The 18133-nt window shown below is 44.8% G+C and overlaps 1 protein-coding gene and 1 pseudogene across 2 annotated transcripts; both read right to left on the reverse strand.

Moving 5' to 3' along the window:
• Positions 1–596: 596 nt before the first annotated feature.
• Positions 597–8973, reverse strand: LOC119354692 (annotated as a pseudogene).
• A 78-nt stretch (positions 8974–9051) lies between these two features.
• On the reverse strand, positions 9052–17309 carry LOC119354691. 2 transcript variants are annotated; one of them, XM_037621436.1, is made up of 17 exons: positions 17155–17309; positions 16302–16753; positions 15772–16179; positions 15404–15629; positions 15076–15324; positions 14864–14979; positions 14664–14759; positions 14491–14578; positions 13803–14032; positions 13127–13311; positions 12776–12975; positions 12068–12400; positions 11858–11959; positions 11050–11347; positions 10407–10555; positions 9825–10109; positions 9052–9660 (listed from the first exon to the last, which is right to left on the reverse strand). In XM_037621436.1, exons 3-17 carry the CDS (start codon positions 16068–16070, stop codon positions 9469–9471), a joined length of 3048 nt encoding a protein of 1015 aa, XP_037477333.1. In that variant the 5' UTR covers positions 16071–16179; positions 16302–16753; positions 17155–17309; the 3' UTR covers positions 9052–9468. The 2 variants fall into 2 exon arrangements, with proteins under 2 accessions (XP_037477333.1, XP_037477332.1); XM_037621435.1 differs by lacking the exon at positions 16302–16753.
• Positions 17310–18133: the final 824 nt, after the last annotated feature.

Below are 18133 nucleotides of genomic sequence, written 5' to 3' on the forward strand. Positions count from 1 at the left end.
CAATAGTGGTGTGTGTGCGTCAGCAACATGGCGTGAGCAGGAGCACTCTTCCCTTTGGGGAGATCTTAGCTCTTGTGCTCGGCTGCCGGTTTCCGACGATCCGCTGTTGTATCTGCTGGTCGAATGACGACCGTTTGAAGCGCCGACATTCTTCGTAGCCGCCTTCGTATCTGTTGGTCAAAGGGGAGGCGGTTTGGGCGCAGTCCGATGTCCACTTATCTTGTGTCCGATTTACAGCCGATTGTGAACTGGTGGCCAACCCATTATAGTACCAAGTGGTTCCATCCCCGGCGATGATGTGCTCGGGTAGGTGCTACAGCTTTTTGCAAGGACAAGATCAAAAGTTTTGCACGAATATTCCAGCCTTTTGATGTGTGGTTGACAATTTACATGTAACATATTATTAAATTCTTATATACTTCCTCCGTTTCGCAATACATGACTTCCATTTATCAAAATATAGATATATCTAGACATGTTTTAGTATATAAGTATATTTATTTTTAAACAAATGAAAGTCAAGTATTTTGGAACGGAGGGAGTAGTAGATAAGAATTAGCAAATCTAAAAAAAGTTCAAATTTGAAGAAGTCTCCACAAGGTCGGTCGAACAAACATTACACACGCCCCGAAACTCCATGGTCAATTGGTTCTCGTAATAAAAAAAAAGGTAAATCAAGGAGACAAGAAAAGAAAAAAAAGGCACACTCGACAGTACGAAACAAACATTTAGCAGAGCACATAAGCACGCGCACAGTGAGTCAGTAGCTCAATTAGCAGACTGATTGGCCTCCGTCGCCTCAGTTGCAGGTCCAGGTTCGGTCTTGCTCGTCGCAGTCTGATCCGCGGCAGCGTTATCCTTGGCGTCAGCTTCCGGCTCGTGCTCGAGCGCGGCGAAGCCCTTGGCCGCCTGGACGATGGCCACCGGAAGGCCGAGGCACTTTCCGATGATCTCCTTCTTCATCTCTTCGAGTTCCTTGTAAAGCTTGTCTTCCTCCTCCTTGTCGCCCTTGTCTTTCTCGCCCTTGTCCTTCCTGTCCTTGTCTTTGGCCTCCTTGTACTCCCGGTGGAAGAGCTTCCACCCTTCTTCGCCCTCGAGCTTGGGAGGGTGAAACACGCCGCCGGTGCGCACCATCACCCTGGCGCCGTCCTCGCTGCGGCTGGTGACGAGCACGGCGCTCTTCCTGCCTTGGGCAGGCCGTAGGCGAGCCGCTCGTACCACTCGCCGTCCTTGGGTGGCTGCAGCGTCAGGTTGCTGTACCAGTCGCTGTACGCCCTCATGTCGTCGAACACGATAAGGTACCCCGTCTTGTACAGCGTCACGTAGAGGATGAAGAGCAGCACGCCGATCCTGGACTTGATCTTGTCCTCGTCGGTGGCTGCCTTGACGACCACGTCGGCCTTGTCGACGATGTCCTCCACCTTGGCGGTGTCGAGGCCGAGGTTGTCGAGCATCCGGTAGAGGAGGTTGAACCTGTCCTCGTGGTCCGGCGGGCCCACGCAAACCCAGAGCCGGAGAGGGAAGGCGTCCTTGATCCTGTCGTGGACGAACACCTTCTGCGCCAGCGCCGTCTTGCCGCTGCCGTGGATCCCGGCGATGCCCGCCGTCCTGAACAGCACCTGATCCTCCTCCTCCCCCTCCTTGCCGACGAGGGCGTCGACTACATCGTTGGCTTCCTTGTCCCAGCCGTATATCCGGCTCTCATCCACGTAGCTCGTTGTCCACTGGTAGTACTCCGTCACGGCCTCTTCTCCTGCATCCTGATTGTTGAGTAAATAGGCAATTTCTCGATTAAATTAATCCATAAGTAAATCACTAGCATGGCATTGACTAAGTTGATGACGTACTCACTCTGATCTAAATATGCACGTACTAAGCAAACAGTAGACAAATCTACACATACTGCTAGTACTGCTAATATGAAAATAATCAGGAGCGGGATAAACGAGTTATACCCTCCAGTAGGCCACGCAGAGGCCGCGGCTTTGGTGGCAGCAGCGGCGTCCTCGGCGACCTTCTTGTCGGCTTCAGCTTTCTCGGCGGCGGCACGGTCGGCGTCGGTGGACATGGTGATGACGAAGGCGACGCGGACGTAGAGGATGTAGACGATCGGAAGCGAGCAGTCGCGTAATCGCTGCCCAAAAACCTATTCGCCCCTCACCCCGTACAGGAACCAGAAGGCGTGGTTTCGGAGACCTGCTCTCCCGTCGACCGTGTACGTGGCGGACGGGATGGAGTCACCGGCGGCAGCAGCAGCAAAGGAACGACGGTGGGCGTGCGCGTGAGCAGATGTGATCTGTTCGTGGCGGCTAGGGTTAGGAGACACCGCATACTTATAGGCGCAGCCGCGTGGAGAGACGTGGGCTCGACCCACGTCCGAGTCCGTGACAGCCCACGATCCGACGTCTCAGATCGTGGCCCAGCTGTCAGAAAACTCTCCGTTAGTGACTGGCAAAAATAAGCGCATAGGTGTGAGCTCGGCTCGGCTCAATCCCGCAACCCGCGGCGCGTCGTGACGAGGCGTGGCGTGGCGAGGCGGGCGGCGGAGGAGGAGTGCGCGAGGGCCTCTTCTCTTCTCAAGCTCCAATAGCATGTAGAAGAGAAACCCTTATAAACCACTCCAACTCTCCTTCCACTTCCGGGGTGGGACTAAACTTCCCACCACACCTAGTGCCATATAACCCACATGGGCCCTTAGAGATTTTTCAGAAATTGCAATATGGGCCTAGAGCCCATCTCAGATTTCAGCAATCCCCCACCAGATCTCGAGGGCCCATTGTGTCCTCTGTTCCAATTGCTGTTTCGATATACCAGTGTTTCAGTAAAGACCTGTTAAGGTTGTACTTCACCTAGAACAAGTGGCTACACTCCTTCACAACTGAACAATGGACTATGCCTTGAATTGTCAGTTTGGCGTAAAGAAGTTTCACTACATGTCTTACTAGTACTAGGCTGCCGAAGGCTGACCCCTCGGGTGGAGCATATAAGTCACACTCCTGGCCCATTCATGAGCTTACTAGAGATCACCCCAATCTCATAGACTGTGACCAGCAGTCGGGCTCATATAGGTGTGTTCCTCCAAAGATCGCTCTGTAGGATAGCATCTTGCTTTTATAAGCTTTGGAACACATTGAGACCGTAGTCATCCTACCATACAGTATCAAGAGTATTGCATCTCCAACGGAGTGGGTTAGTATAGTTACTCTCCTCAGTTCACCACTGGCTTGTTTTCCCAGGTCCTAGTTCACGGGATCTCCGATCATATAGGTTGGGTTACCACCATGGCAACTCATGTGGGTCTCATACCCATCTCCCTCGATGCATTATCTATCACAACACGTGATAGCCCTTTTGTAAAGGGATCTGCCAGATTCTTAGCCGTATGGACATAGTCTAACGCTATCACTCCGGAGTTTCTTAATTTTCTGACAGCTTTTAATCTCATTCTTATGTGTTTGGTGGACTTCATGTTGTCCTTTGAACTCTTCACCTTGGTGATGACAGTCTGATTGTCACAGTTCATAAGGATAGCCGGAACCAGTTTATCAACCAATGGCAAGTCCATCAAAAGATCTCGAAGCCATCTCGCTTCAACACCAGATGTGTCTAATGCCGTTAATTCTGCTTTCATTGTCGATCTCGTTAAGATAGTTTGCTTGCAAGACTTCCAGGAAACAGCGCCACCTCCAAGAGTAAACATATACCCAGTTGTGGCCTTCATCTCATCAGCATCAGAGATCCAATTCGCATCACTATACCCTTCAAGTACCGACGGGTATCCGGTATAGTGAAGTCCATAGTTCATAGTACCTTTCAGATAGCGCATAACTCTCTCAACAGCATGCCAATGTACATCACCCGGTTTGGAAACAAACCGGCTCAGTTTGCTCACAGCAAACGCGATGTCAGGCCTCGTTGCGCTCGCTAGGTACATCAGTGAACCAATGATTTGAGAGTATCTCAATTGATCTTTAGCCATGCCTTTGGACTTTCGAATCAATACGCTAGGATCATATGGTGTTTGAGATGGTGTGCAGTCCGAATATCCAAAACGACTCAACACATTCTCAACGTAATGGGATTGCAGAAGTGTGATCCCACCCTCATTATCTCTCAGTAGCTTGATGTTCAAGATAACATCAGCCACACCAAGGTCTTTCATCTCAAAGTTCTGAGATAGAAACGATTTGACCTCCTCAATGACTTTGAGGTTTGTTCCGAATATCAGTATGTCATCAACATACAAGCACAGTATAACTCCTTCGCCCCCACCATGGCGATAGTATACACATTTGTCAGCCTCATTAACAACGAAACCAACAGATGTCAGAGTTGTATTAAACTTATCATGCCATTGCTTAGGTGCTTGTTTCAGGCCATATAAAGATTTTATCAACCTACACACCTTTCTTTCCTGACCATCTATCACAAAGCCATCAGGCTGTTGCATGTAGATTTCCTCCTTTAGCTCTCCATTTAGAAAAGCCGTCTTAACATCCATCTGATGGACGAGAAGACCATGTGAGGCCGCCAACGAGAGTAATACTTGAATGGTGGTCAGTCTAGCCACAGGTGAATAAGTATCAAAGAAATCTTCCTCTTCTTGCTGGTCATAGCCCTTGGCCACAAGCCTAGCCTTGTACTTTTCAATCGTACCATCGGGCCTAAGCTTCTTTTTGAACACCCACTTACATCCCAGTGGTTTGCAACCATAGGGACGGTCAGTGATCTCCCATGTCCCGTTAGCCATGATGGAATCCATCTCGCTACGGACCGCATCCTTCCAGTAGTCAGCTTCTGGAGAGGCATACGCTTCTGAAATAGAAGTGGGAGTATCATCCACGAGGTACACGAAGAAATCATCACCAAAGGTCTTTGCAGTCCTTTGTCTCTTGCCCCTACCAAGGGTTTCCTCGTCATCCTCCTCGGGATTTTCATCATGTGTTTGTTCATAATATTCCATAGGGATGGCAGGTTCAGGAGTCTCCTCAGATTCCTGTCTAGAAGTGCTTTGCATATCTCTCATAGGAAAAATATCCTTAAAGAATGTAGCATCCTTAGACTCCATAATTGTACCGATCTTCTGGTCAGGTACCTCAGATTTCACTACTAGAAATCTATAGCCAACGCTGTTCTTAGCGTAGCCCAAATTAATGCAGTCCACGGTCTTATGTCCAAGCTTACGCTTTTTGGGGATCGGCACGTTGACTTTCGCCAAACAGCCCCAAGTGCGCAAGTACGAGAGTGTCGTCCTTCTCTTTGCCCATTTCTCATAGGGAGTGATCTCACTATCCTTTGTCGGAACTTTATTCAGGACATGACATGCCGTCAATATAGCCTCCCCCCACCATGCCTTGGATAAACCCGATGTATCTAACATGGCGTTAACCAAATCAGTTAGAGTACGGTTTTTCCGCTCGGCAACCCCGTTTGACTGGGGTGAATAGGGAGGCGTCCTCTCATGAATAATGCCGTGTTCCGCACAGAAGGAATCAAACTCACTCGAGAAGTACTCTCCACCACGATCTGAACGGACTCGTTTAATTTTCTTTTCAAGTTGATTTTCAACTTCTGCCTTATAGATTTTAAAGTAGTGTAGAGCCTCATCTTTAGTATTTAACAGATACACATAGCAATATCTAGTGGAATCATCTATCAATGTCATGAAGTATCTCTTTCCACCTTTAGTCAACACACCATTCATCTCACAAAGATCAGAATGTATGAGTTCTAATGGTGCCAGGTGTCTCTCCTCCGCGGCCTTATGAGGCTTGCGAGGTTGCTTAGCTTGCACACATGAAAGGCACTTAGAACCTTTGGCTAAAGTGAAACTCGGGATTAAATCCAACTTGGCTAGCCGCGTCATAACACCAAAACTAATGTGACAAAGACGTGAATGCCAAACTTCAGATTCATTAACATTCGAATGAATATGGTTCACGACTTTATTACAAAAATCTGCGAGGGAAAGGCGGAACATCCCTCCGCTCTCATAACCTTTTCCAACAAAGAGTCCATATTTTGTAACAACTAATTTATCAGACTCGAAAACCAACTTAAACCCTTCTCTACATAGAAGGGAGCCACTAACGAGGTTCTTCTTGATGGCGGGGACATGCTGCACGTTCTTCAGCTGCACGATCCTTCCCGAAGTAAACTTCAGATCGACCGTGCCAACACCATGAACAGAAGCACTCGCGCCATTCCCCATCAATACGGACCCGTGACCTGTGACCTGGTAAGAAGTGAACGATGAAATGTCAGCACACACATGAACACCTGCACCTGTGTCCACCCACCAATCGTTGGGTTGAAACACTGAAAAAACAGTAAATAAATTACCGCACCCAGATGCACCATTCTCATTGTTGCCCACAATCATGTTGACAGACTTGGAGTCCTGTCCTGACTTCTTGTACTTGTTTGGGCACTTGTTGGCCCAATGTTCTACCGAACCACAAGTAAAGCAACCCTCGTCCTTCTTGTTCTTCTTGAAGGTCTTCTTACCCTTCTTCTTAAAGTCGGTAATGTGTTGGACACCGTTCTTTCCCTTGGGCTTGTGGGAGTTGAAGTTCTTCTGGTTCACCATGTTGGCAACAAAAGTCCCTTCGGCCCCTTTTCCGTGCGAGTCTTTTGCCCTCGAATTCTGCTCAACACTCAGATGGCCAATGACATCCTCCACAGAGAATTCACGCCTCTGATGTTTCAGAGTGGTGGCAAAGTTCCTCCAGGAATTAGGGAGCTTAGCGATTATGCAGCCCGCGACAAACTTGCCCAGTAACTCGCACTTGAGAAGCTCAAGTTCCTTAACAATGCATATTATCTCATGAGCCTGCTCCAATACAGGACGGTTTTCAACCATCTTGTAATCGTGGAACTGCTCTATAATATACATCTCGCTCCCTGCATCGGCGGCCCCGAATTTAGATTCGAGCGCCTCCCACAAGTCCTTGGCGACATGCACATGTAAATATGCGTCGACCAGTTTATCTCCGATCACGCTAAGAACTGCTCCGAGAAACACAACGGTAGCCTCCTTGAACGCCTTCTCCTGTTTAGGAGCAATCGTTCCCGTGGAGACACCGGTGACCCAGAACACGTTCATAGCCGTGAGCCATAACGTGGTCTTAGTCTGCCAACGCTTGAAGTATGTACCGGTAAACTTATCCGGTTTCAGTGCAGCGGCAAAGCCACTTGCCGAGAAATTCCTACACATAATAGGTTTTTGGATTGTTGAGTAAATAGGCAATTTCTCGATTAAATTAATCCATGAGTAAATCACTAGCATGGCATTGACTAAGTTGATGACGTACTCACTCTGATCTAAATATGCACGTACTAAGCAAACAGTAGACAAATCTACACATACTGCTAGTACTGCTAATATGAAAATAATCAGGAGCGGGATAAACGAGTTATACCCTCCAGTAGGCCACGCAGAGGCCGCGGCTTTGGTGGCAGCAGCGGCGTCCTCGGCGACCTTCTTGTCGGCTTCAGCTTTCTCGGCGGCGGCACGGTCGGCGTCGGTGGACATGGTGATGACGAAGGCGACGCGGACGTAGAGGATGTAGACGATCGGAAGCGAGCAGTCGCGTAATCGCTGCCCAAAAACCTATTCGCCCCTCACCCCGTACAGGAACCAGAAGGGCGTGGTTTCGGAGACCTGCTCTCCCGTCGACCGTGTACGTGGCGGACGGGATGGAGTCACCGGCGGCAGCAGCAGCAAAGGAACGACGGTGGGCGTGCGCGTGAGCAGATGTGATCTGTTCGTGGCAGCTAGGGTTAGGAGACACCGCATACTTATAGGCGCAGCCGCGTGGAGAGACGTGGGCTCGACCCACGTCCGAGTCCGTGACAGCCCACGATCCGACGTCTCAGATCGTGGCCCAGCTGTCAGAAAACTCTCCGTTAGTGACTGGCAAAAATAAGCGCATATGTGTGAGCTCGGCTCAATCCCGCAACCCGCGGCGCGGCGTGCCGAGGCGGGCGGCGGAGGAGGAGTGCGCGAGGGCCTCTTCTCTTCTCAAGCTCCAATAGCATGTAGAAGAGAAACCCTTATAAACCACTTCAACTCTCCTTCCACTTCTGGGGTGGGACTAAACTTCCCACCACACCTAGTGCCATATAACCCACATGGGCCCTTAGAGATTTTTCAGAAATTGCAATATGGGCCTAGAGCCCATCTCAGATTTCAGCACTGATCAGGGGAAGGAGAAGGAGGAGGAACATCGCCGAGAATGGCGATGGTCTGCTCCAGCAAGGGGTCGACGGACAGCTGCGAGGGTCGAGACTTGAAAGGGTTGCAGTCGCTCACCGACGGCATCGTCATCTTCTTGCTCTTGGCCTTGTCAGACTCAGACTGCTGCTGCTTGGACCGTGCCTTGCATTGCTGCAGGGCATCGCCGATACTGCGCAGCAGCTCGGGCAGCTTCTCCTTCTTCCCCACCTCCGGTGGCTCCGAGATGATCTTCTCCTTGTTTGCCTTGAGGATGCGGAAGATGTGGTCCAGCTCCGCCCTGTGAGGCAGCTCACTGTCCACTTCGTCCTCGAACGCCTGGAGCAGCTTCTCCATTACAGCCTTCAGATCATTGCCGCTTTGCTGCGCCATGATTATCTCTCTCACTGTATCTACCTTGGCCTCGAATAGGGAGCTTACGCCATTAGCACGCAGATCGAGCCTTTATATAGCTGAGTGTTGAGATGCTTACTCCTTCCGTGAGCAAAGCAAGATGCTACACATGATTATCATCTCCAGACTTCAGAATTGGAGAAGCTACCGATTTGCAAACTTTGGAATTTTCGTCGAATAATTTCTTTTTTAAAGGTGTAGGAATCATCAGTGCGCTGCAGTGACACCCAAGCAATGAATCGTTGCTGCTTTGTGGCGCCATTGTGTCCATCGTTTTATAGCTGAATGTTAAGATGCTTTGCTGAATGAGGATTATATTCTCCAGGCAATGAGAAGCCACATATTTGCAAACTCTGAAATTTATAACATTGCAGATGTATGTACTAAGAATCAATGGCACCAGAGTAACGAAGCGAATTCCAGAAATAATTAACTCGGTTCCTTCTACAGAAAATAGTGAAATTTACACTCCGTGTTTCAGTGAAATCTACATCCAGGATATGTGTTTCCATATGACAAAAAATGGCCGTGTTCCACTATCTTTCGGTATAAACTATAAAGAGCATCCACTCAGAATACAATCTATCTGATGAATCGAACTTTTTCTATGTTTCCTCCATCCATTCTTCTTTGTTACCAGTTAACTAGTGCACAAGTAAATCTCTGCTATATGCTGTGCAATGCTGGAGATGAAGTTCGCATAGAGAGCTGAAGGCAACACCGGAGCAGATATGATAGGTCAGCCCAAGTCAAGCTGGATATGGGATGAAAAACTGACAGTCTGCGCAAGCAATCGCTAATGTCTCGAGCAAGTACTTCACCAGCAATGATGTAGGGAATCAGCAGGAGGTCTCGGGATCTGGTGCTACTGTTCTTGTGATGGTGAAATGGTCAACGACCCGCACCGACCTGACGGGGTCTGGAGATGAGGCTGACCTCCATTTGCTAGGGTATCTCCGGTGGTGGCTGAGCTGATGAGGCCCTCTTTCCTCTGCCTCCCACTTGGGATCCAATTTCCAATCCTTTGGGACCTGTTCACCAGATTCAACGTGTTTATAATGGAGCCTACATGCATTTTGTTTTCTACATCTGAAAACCTGTATCCACCTTATATTGAAAATGATAGGAGTACCATTCAATGCAATGCTGATCTGAAAAGATGTGAATGTGAGCATGTTGAATATTTTGATGTTACCTTGTCAACTGCAAGTGTAAATATTTCTAGATCACCATCCTTCTTAATATGGAACCTTGTGAAAGATTTGTAGTTTGCGATGCGCAAAGACGAGAAGGCTTCATCAAAGTGTATGTGGAACCAGTTGATGCATATGTATAGGTAACTACCAAATATGAGGGAAACAACTGGAGTTGAGAAAATCCAGAAATAGATAAATACAGAAGTATAGTACATGATCAGAACACTCCGAGAAAGCGACATCATGCCGTTCTTGCAAATGTTGATCCTTGTAACAGCCATGACCTGTAAAAATATTTATATATTAAATTTTGTCTGATAAAGTAAATCTACATAAAGTGGACAGAAGAGGAAATTTTGATTTTGTGAGGTCAGATGATAATTCATAGGTACTCCTTCCATCCCACAATATAAGAGCGTTTTTGACACTAGTGTCAAAAACACTCTTATATTATGGGACGGAGTACTTCATACACAAAAGTCGAAAAATGAATTGATATACAAGTACAAATCCATTTGTTCAAAACTGCAATGCATCTATACTGGAATAGTAAAAAATGTTTCCAGAAAGAGTCTTATCACCTCTGGGACGTCAAAGGCTGACATAAGGTATTTTATACATGCTGGATATAGTCCAAGCGTCCATTGTTCCAATCGAGTACGAAGACCAGTTGGATCTGGGAAATGCTCACTTTCCATTGACCGATACCAATCATATAGAGGGTGATAACCTATGACAGAAAACGGATTTGTCAAAAAAAATGTCTTTCTTGAATGAAGAAGCAGGAAATAAGCTAAATCTCTGATGTCAGAAGAAACAACAGGAGACTAGGCACATAAGCTTAGCTAGAACTTTTCTGGAGTGGAACTTAAGCAAAAGATGGTGATAATTTAGAAAGAACATGCCATCAGAGTTTCATCAAATAAACCCCTAGGACATGTCATCGTAGACATGGTGGCACAGATTATGTTTCTCCAACTGAACTTATCAATTTCGTCTAGCCACTTCAATTTGATTGATGCCCTGAGCGATATAATGTTCAACTTTTACGATCTTATCCAGTTTGAAACCATAAAATGAATATACCCTACGTACAAATGATTGAATAAGGTACTTTTACACTTCAAAAGGGATATAACAGCAAGAATATAAAGTATTATCTGAACCTATGATAAGAATTTAATAGTAGCAGTGTAGTTGGGAGTACAATATGCGATGGCATACCTGACGTTGCCAGTAAATGATTCCGTATGCATATTTCAATGCCCAACTCCATGAGCAACATTAAAACTAGAGCTGCAGTCAGATGGGCCAAAACATGCAGGCTACCGATAATAGCTCTTTTTTTCCTTGTGAGTTTGGATGGTACAAATGAATATGATGCCATCAACAAAGTTAGACTTCCTACTGAGGAGACATAAGAGTGTTCAAAAATAAAAAGCAAAGCACTCCATATTGTACTTGAGAAGCTTTGCAGACGCCCAGACCATGTTTCCTCATTTAAGATGTGAACAAGATTACACTGGAAAAGATGGAAATGTGAACAAGAGTCAGGATTAGATCAAAGATTATAAGCCTGCTATAGTCGCAGAATATGAACTCTTATCGATTGTATCGTCTTGGAGCGACGTTTTGAATCAATAAAAACTCCCTTTGTCAGGAAGATTTGCGAGGAATATAGGTGCTTAGTGTCACCAAACTGAATAGCATATGTAATATTGCTCGGTAACTCAGTATGACCTTCCAAGTAATAAGTCGGGGGTTGAAAGGTTGGCATTTTTCAGAAGTGGAACTTTCTAGTGGCATATGTCGAATTTTCAAATAGTAAGACATCCAAGGTATAGTACTTCACTTAGTCCTTGCTCGGTCAAACCTATTCTGGAGAGGTTTGGAGGGGATTGAGGGGGATTTTGACTTGTAGAGGATTTAATCCTCCACAATCCACTCCAATCCCTTCCAACCAAACAATCCCTTAGGAAAATGAAGATATGCAAGGAAGAAAACTACACCTTATGGAATAAGTATAACTGACCTGTGGGAACATGGAGAATACCAGTATGAAGTAAATAAAACCACCAATTATGTCGAACTGCCAATTCTTCTTGCGGAATTTTAATATATTGCCCAGTGCAATCTGCAAGTGTAGTTAATAAGATCTTCTTGCACAATAACAGACATGCTTGTTAAGCTGATCAATAGGCTAAATATGGTAGAGATTCCATTAACTTTTGAAACTACATACCCCACTAGATTCCTCATAAGAGGGATAAGCAGCCTTGCACTCGTAGGTAGTACCAGAGAACCTTTCAAAGTTTTTGAAAACATGTGTTGGGTGCAGAAAGGCACCACCACATCCATTGACAAGTAAGTGTTCAACAAAAGTTGGTTTATCTGATGGTGTTGCAGAATGCCTCATAAAATGATGCAAATCCCCAGCCATACGAAGTTTGCACCTTCCATTCAGGTAGTCCTGAATCAAATGTGAGACATTCTTGCCTGTAGTCTCCTTCCAATACCAATCGAGGAGCCAGTTTGGCTCGTGTGTAACAATGATCACAGAGTCGTTCTCTCCAACCTGCATAACTTTAGAAATGTAGCGGATCAATTAAATCTGGAAATGAAAATTTATCTCCAATTCCCAATATATTCAAATGTTAAGGAAACATTTAACACAGAATGATCAATGAATCACTCATCAGGAACCAACCAAATAAAATGATAACAAAGAAATCAACATGGAAACTTTTCCACCTATACTGGAGAAGGGGTTATATCTACAAAAGAAGATATTTGTCAGCATATATTGCTTTCGGTGTTCACTAGACATCTTAGTATTAGTCAGCTACATGGTAGAAGTAATTAAACAACTGTGTGTTGAAAAACAGGAAACAGAAGTAATGGAAAAATCCAGTTCAAAACAGAAGGATAAACAGGGGACGGAATAATGCACCTTATTCCGACAAAGTTCTGCAAAGAACTTGAATTGGTATACATCAATGTCACCATGAAGAGCTAGATCAAGACCAAATATCCACCAACCTTTCGGAAGCTGCAATGCAAAGTAACTCTTCCTCTGAGGCAGAAACCATCCACCTAACCAGCTTTTGTGACATATATATCTCATGAAGGTGTTAAGCCCATCGAACCAATCTGTTATAGAAGGCAAGGAAACAAACAAAGGAAAACCTTAAGAAAAATCATGAATTTTCTTCCTTACATACTTGACATCGAGTCCATAGAAAGGAGGTAAAATGAGACGTATTTTGACAAACAAAGTTTAATATAAATGGACAGAACAAACCGTGGTTCCCGGGAATTATGAAACATTGGGGTCCATCATATTTTTTCATCTTTGATACTCCCGGAGGAACCTCAGGCTTATCCACAGCTATATGTTCAGCCTTATACCAACGCGGAGGTTGCATAGCATACTCAAAAGGACCAAAGAAGCGTCTCTCATATGTAAAGGACGAAGGGTTTGGATACCTACATATTTTAAATGATAGAACATAAATAAATGGAGATATATCTGTCTAATTTATTGAGTGAACCACTAGGGATGGACAATAAAGTCACAGCTAATGTGCAAATGATAACCAAATATACATACATGGCATAAAAGTATATAACATATGGAATTTTTACAAGAGAAGAAATTATACTCAACGGCAAAAACTCATAATTTACTAGAGGAAACCAAAAATATATATTAACACTTCATTCCAAAAATTATTAAAGAAACTCAACCAAGCGGTTAACAGCCTAGATAGATTGTCCGGCGTACAACTAGAACATTGGTGGCTATATAAGTTTTATAGAATTACTTCTTTTTAGGAGAGTTCCATAGTATTATGATACAATCAATTGTGTGACCGTACTGGTTAAATACAGTCAAGAGCTAGATGATTTGCACATATGGAGAGAGATAAATTTACTGAAGAAAAGAGTCAAAACTGATTAACATGGTGCAATCTTACGCAAGATCTCCGCCAATAACAAGCAAATTTCCACGTGGAAGAGTATGCATAGAACCACCAATTACAGTCTGAATGGATGGCTGAGCCAGCAGCCGGGCAACTGTATATGATGAATTTCCACCATCACCAGTGTCTGCGACAAAGTCAAACCAAAGGTCTTCTCTTTCATTAAAATAGTCATAGAGCACATCGTCATTCCGAGTTTCATCTGTAGTACTTTTCATTGCAGCCTACAGTAAAATATAGAAAAGGATGAAGAAAAATAGTGCACTAATCATGTACATAGAGGCAGACAAAAGCTTGACTTTAAAGTGTTATGATTACATACATGATGTCATCATAGACATGATGTGACATCCTAGTATCTTACCTTAAAAGCATAAATAGTAATACACATGCTAAGAAGGTGCATCTTCTTTTCTAGAAGCTCATCTCCTAATAACCCCTTGGTTAAGCGTGCATGGCTAGGAGCAATGTGGGAAAGGGTGATCGACCGGGATGTTTTCCCGGGTGCGCACGAGTGAGGACAACGTGTGCATCAAGATTAAAAAATTTAAAAGGATGGGCGCAATATTTTTAGGTGAAAGCAACTACAGCGATGATCTAACATAGAAATTTAGATCAACTTAGGTCCATGGTGGAAATTTTATATTGAATGGTAGTTAATTCCTCGCCAAACACCACTTACCTGCATCATGCGCATGTCAAATCGCCCAACAAAAAGAGTTACAGAGACCATAAGATCAAACGTCGTCTTGAATAAATCAGCCGATGTCCTACATAATGAAGTTGAAGAAGTCAGGCATTTTCTTCCGTTGCTCTCATCTGGAACCTAAATTGCTGGAGCTTAGAGGGCTCTACCCTGAGTACCAAGGTACCATATCCAAGAAATCTGGTTTCATATGTTTTCTGAGCTTCTCTTCTTCTGATACTGGTGACAAGTGAGTAAGAGCCCATCTGAAGTATTTGCAGTGGATAATAAGAAATACTCAGACAGAGTATTGAAGAGAGAGATAAATTTTGGAATAAAACATGCACTGCGTAAAACAATAAGCACACACCCAGTTGATCTCTCCACAACAAAGTTGGCAATATAAAGGCCAACGAATGTAGCCCACAGTGAGTACAGAGGAGATATTTCATCTGATGGGCCAGCACAGGATCCACTGCAAACTAACTGGAGAATAACATGATCAAAGAAGTGGAGCATGGATGTTGCCAAACGAAAATATGAGAGCAAAGAGTAGACGAATCAAAGAGATGCAAGTGTTACCTCCCCATATATAACCCACTTTGACAGAAGAGGATAGTCACTTGCGGATCCAACAGGTGCAAACCAAGATGAACATATCTGATCTTTTAGTTCATTCATAAAGAGAAAATTTGATATCCATGTGGTTCCATTTTCGTTTTTAAGAAAAGCAAGCAAACTTGGATCAGAACTCTTGTCAAAAGATTCGCTTTTGGGCACAGCAAGATTCCCGCAATGACTGTAGAATACACAGCACGCAATACTGATGACCTGGAAGAGATTCGAAATTAATCTTCCCAGGAGCAATTTGAAGAAAATAAAAATAAAAAAATATTTTTAGTAAACGTACAGTACAGTTTTGTACTATGGTCCATATTCCTGGTCTTGTGCCTGCCATGCGAGCAACCAGTCCAATGTACCAGAGACCAATAAATATGATGTGAAAGGCGGTGATGAAGAGGACAGAAGAGAAATATATAGTCAAAAAAAGTGAAAGGTTCATGCGCATATCAACGCCCATTGATTGGAAGCTAGGGAGATGATACAGGGATGCAAAGCAAAGCCAAGCGACATACCTGCAATTATGCAATATATTTGATAATTCAGTTCTCCTAACAACTTAATGTGGTACATGCATAAAGATTCTATGGTGTAATAAGGACGACAAATATATTTGCAATTGAGTTCTAGGAAGTCTAAATATGAATGAATGCATACCATCGGTTGAAATTTGAGTAACTCGGCTGAATTGTTCTTCCAAGGAAGGGAGATGAAAAGAAGTAGAAGAAACCAATCAAGCAAACATACATGGACCACCATTTGATATTGCTGTCCAGTTTATGTATCAGAGTATGCATATTGTCGGACGAGATGAAAAAGAGGCACCCAATTATCACTGCCGTCATGATATGCCTCGAGTGTTCATGAGGATATGGCGTATGTGTCAGGATCGTCCGAACCCTCTCCATCTTGAGGGTTCCCAATAGTGGGCTACCACTCTGCTTGTCTGAACCCATCCAAGAAATGTTGCTTTAAGTACTATGGCTACTTTTCTCAGAGAAATGATATGCACAATGCACGACAAGTGTTCCTTCGAGTCTGCAAGCTTGAAGATAAATTGATGCTCTGCGTGCATTAGATGTTGTCAGAATTCAGCAAAACAAAAGGAGTTGATGCATGAATTTAGGAACGCCAAAGTACATGATTGCTCATCGTATGGTTGTAGTAGTTATGAAGAGAAACAGTACCACAGTGATGATGATAAATTCCTTTTTTTTTCCTCTTGAAATTCTGTGACCAAGACGGAAGTATCAAGTATGGGTGTTATAATTATACCAACAACTATTTACATCCAATCCCAGTAGCACATATACTTCGTACTATGATATAAGCAAGAACTTAGCATGGCACAATGAGCGAGCCCAGATAGTTTGCCAGAGCAAGAAACCATGCCTGTAGTCAAGAACCAATACTAGTGGTCGATATTATGCCTTTGTGTAACTCGTTTAACAGCTAGATTAACAAGTAGTGGGTGAAACAATTCAGAGTCAATTCACAGTGGAAGGGAACAGATTATCCTGAAAGGTCGAAACGCGAAGGGCCGACATAATCCCATTTGCTGCATAAATAAACTGAGGAGGACTACTTGATGCAGATTCAGTCGGATTAAAGGATTCTTAAATTGTATGACAGCCTCTCCCTTTTTTAAAAAAGAAAAAAGAACGTTAGCAGCATGCTATTAATCAACACATTAAACTAGTAACCATGGCATTCGACAGGAAAGTGCAAGCACGCAGGCGGGTGTATCTCCCCTATTTCAACTAATCTGGCCGGCAGGGGTGCCGGGGACAGGTTGAGCACCAAAAGAGAAGCGAAGAGCGCCAATCTTTGGGCCGTCGCACCCATCAGCGACCGATAAATTTACCGGCGTGCCGCGCGTGTGCATGGGCATGGAGGAGGAGCGAGTGAAGCCGGAGCAAGATTGCGTGAAGGAGTAACGCAATGCAAGATGGAACGACGATGCGTTCGTGAGGAGCAGGCAATGGGATTGGCATCCGGGCATAGGACGGGGGGAGGAGAAAAAAGGGGGTGGAGGTGCACCTGGGTGACCGGCGGCGCGCGGGAATGGCCTTGCCGGTGGGCGGAAGGGGGGAGAGGCGGGTGGTGTGGTGTGGCAACTGCCTCCCTGATCCGGTGGAGGTGGACGGGAGTGAGGGGGGGAGTGCGTGCATTTGGTTCGCGTTGCGTTTGATTTGGGCAAGGGATGGACCAAGAAATGCCAAGAATATCCCGGAGGCGGCAGCCCAGATGCCGTCGTGCCTACAGGTTTCCTCCCATTTTCTATTTTCTCTCTCTGTCTCGTTGTTTTCTATGGCTTTGCAGCAGCGATCCAACCCAACACAAACATGTGTTTGTTCGTTTGTTGGCCTGCACATTGTCTAAATCATTTTTTTAGGGAGTATCCAATACAGAATGAAAATTCAAACACTAAACGCAAAAATATTTGTTTCCGTTTATGCACAGAACCTAACAAACATGCATCGCAACCTCCTAAAGGTTTAGCTTGGCATAAAAGAAAAGAAAAAAAACATAATTACTACGGTACGAATAATTATGTAGACCGATATACTGAACAAGAAAATAAAAGATAGTATATATTGGGTTGCCTCCCAACAAGTACTATTGTTTAGTATCTTTATAGCATCTACAGCAGGACGCTCCAAACCCATCTTAAACGCTCGAGCGGGCAACCCGGTCACTGACCGGTCACGAAATTTCAACACAGACGGGCGCCTCAAACGGGCCTCGTTGACCAGCACCCCTCTGAAAGGATCGATATAATTGACTAGAGGGGGGTGAATAGGCAACTAACAATTTTTAGCTTTTTTTACCAATTTAAACTTTGAATCAAAGTAGGTTGTCTAGATATGCAACTAGGTGAGCAACATATATCATGCAATAAGAACAAGTACACAGGCAAGCAAGGGATATAACACAAATAAGCTTGCACAAGTAAAGGCACGAGATAACCAAGAGTGGAGCCGGTGAAGACGAGGATGTGTTACCGAAGTTCCTTCCT

This window comes from Triticum dicoccoides, chromosome 2A, assembly GCF_002162155.2.
Source record: "Triticum dicoccoides isolate Atlit2015 ecotype Zavitan chromosome 2A, WEW_v2.0, whole genome shotgun sequence".
NCBI classification, from domain to species: Eukaryota; Viridiplantae; Streptophyta; class Magnoliopsida; order Poales; family Poaceae; genus Triticum; species Triticum dicoccoides.